The 2,141-nt window shown below is 44.1% G+C and overlaps 1 protein-coding gene across 1 annotated transcript in view; it reads left to right on the top strand.

Annotated features, from left to right (window-relative positions):
* Appbp2 (amyloid beta precursor protein (cytoplasmic tail) binding protein 2) overlaps positions 1-2,141 on the top strand; it is a 58,761-nt gene that overhangs the window by 29,090 nt on the left and 27,530 nt on the right. Inside the window, exon 5 of the mRNA XM_013013393.1 lies at positions 431-599. Coding sequence (XP_012868847.1) covers positions 431-599 — 169 coding nt within the window. The remainder of the gene's footprint in view (positions 1-430; positions 600-2,141) is intronic.

Here is a 2,141-nt window from a genome sequence, read left to right as displayed (position 1 = left end):
CCTTCCTCCCTCCCTCCCTCCCTCCCTTCCTGCCTTCCTCCCTTCCTGCCTTCCTTCCTTTTGTCAGTTGTGGGGCTTGAACTCCGTGCCTAGGTGCTGTCCCTGAGCTCTTCAGTTCAAGGCTAGTGCTCTACCACTTGAGCCACAGTGCCACTTTCAGTTTTCTGGTGGTTAATTGGAGATAAGAGTCTCAGGACTTTCCTGCCCCGGCTGGCTTTGAACCATGATCCTCAGATCTCAGCCTCCTCAGTAGTTAGGATTACAGGCGTGCCCCACCATCACCCAGCTTATTGTACTTATTTAGCTCCCGTTTGGACCAGTCTTTTGGCAGTGCAGCTTGCACTTACGTGCTACATAGTGATGGTAGAACATTATCAGGTCCACCATGCTATACTTGCCAGAAATAAAGGACTATTATTTGTTTTTGCAGATTGCTTCATGTACGAAATGGAAACTGCAAATACCATTTGGGTGAAGAAACATTTAAATTAGCTCAGACATATATGGATAAGTTGTCAAAACATGGCCAGCAAGCAAACAAAGCGGCACTCTATGGAGAACTATGTGCACTACTATTTGCAAAAAGTCACTATGATGAGGTAAGTACTTTAAAGTGTGTTTCATTGTGACCAGTTAAGTGCCTATGAATATGCAGCTTTTCTGGAAGTGTTTGAATTTGTGTCTTATAAGACTTGAATTTGTCTTATTGATGGATTGCGGTTCCTTGTTTGCAATGACTGAATATAGTTTATCAACTTAAATACAGAGTTTGGCCCTTTCTGTAATATTTGCACACCAAAATAAACCCAATTAAAAGAAGGCCTTTGTAGAGATAGTCAGCTCCATCAAAAGTGAGAGTGAGATGAACAGGTTGAGTGTTGAGTGTTGCCTGTCCTAAAAGTTCCTCAGCTGCTCCACCATCTTCTTATATCTCACATAGGAACTCAGCCTCTTTAGTTCTTTCATGGTTCCCTTTCAGCCCGCCTTCCTTCCTTTCATTTCCCTTCCTTCCTTTTGATTTTTGGTTTATTTTTATTTATTTATTTATTTTGGTTGATCATGGGGCTTGAAATCTGGGCCTGGGCACTGTCCCTGTGCTCTTCAGCTCAATGCTAGCGCTATACCTCTTAAGCCATAGCACCACTTCTGGTTTTCTGAGTGGTTTATTGGAGATAAGAGTCTCACGGACTTTCCTGCCTGGTCTGGCTCTGAACCTTGATCTTCAGATTTCAGCCTTCTAAGTATCTAGGATTATAGGCGTGAGCTACTGGCGCCTGGCTCTTTCCCTTTTTTTTTTTTTTTTTTGCGGTTATGGAGCTTGAACTCTGTGCCTGGGTACTATCTCTGAGCTAAGAGTCTCAGGGAGACTTTTTTGCTTGGGCAGACTTCGAACCTCAGTTCTCAGATCTTAGCCTCCTGAATAGCTAGGATTACAGGCATTGGTGCCCACCTTTTGTTTTTGTTTTTAGCATATGCTAGGTTTTTTGTTTTTGTTTCTTGTTGGTCCTGGTGCTTGAACTCTGGGCCTGAACACTGTCCCTGAGCTCTTCAGCTCAAGGCGAGTGCTCTAACACTTGAGCCACTGTACCACTTCTGGTTTTCTGAGTAGTTTATTGGAGATAAGAGTCTCATGGACTTTCCTGCCCATGCTGCCTTTGAACCATGATCCTCAGATCTCAGTCTCCTGAGTAGCTAGGATTACAGGCAGGAGCCACCAGCGCTTGTCAGCCCTTATTTCTTATACTGCTTTCTAGAACACTATACTCTTCTTTCTATTGCATAGAACCATTCATATCCTGCCAGTTTTTTATTTATTTCGTGGTGTTCTGGGGTTTAAACTCAGGTTTCTCTGTTTATTAGGTAGTGCTCTGCCACATGAGACATGGCCTTTTGCTTTTTTTTTTTGTCAGTTGTGGGGCCTGGAAGCTGTCCCTCAGCTCTTCAGCTCAAGGCTAGCGTTCTACCACTTGAACCACAGCACCACTTCCGGCTTTTTCTGCTTATGTGGTGCTGAGGAATAAAACCCAGGGCCTCATATGTGCAAGGCAAACACTCTACCACTGAGCCACCTTCCCACCCCTATTTATTCATTCTTTTTTTTTTTTTTTTGGGTCCGGTCGTGGGGCCTGAACTCTGGGCCT

The sequence above is a fragment of the Dipodomys ordii genome, unplaced genomic scaffold (genome assembly GCF_000151885.1).
Source record: "Dipodomys ordii isolate 6190 unplaced genomic scaffold, Dord_2.0 Scaffold19, whole genome shotgun sequence".
NCBI lineage: Eukaryota > Metazoa > Chordata > Mammalia > Rodentia > Heteromyidae > Dipodomys > Dipodomys ordii.
The sequence above is the reverse complement of the archived record's forward strand: the minus strand, read 5'-3'. Positions and strand labels throughout refer to the sequence as shown.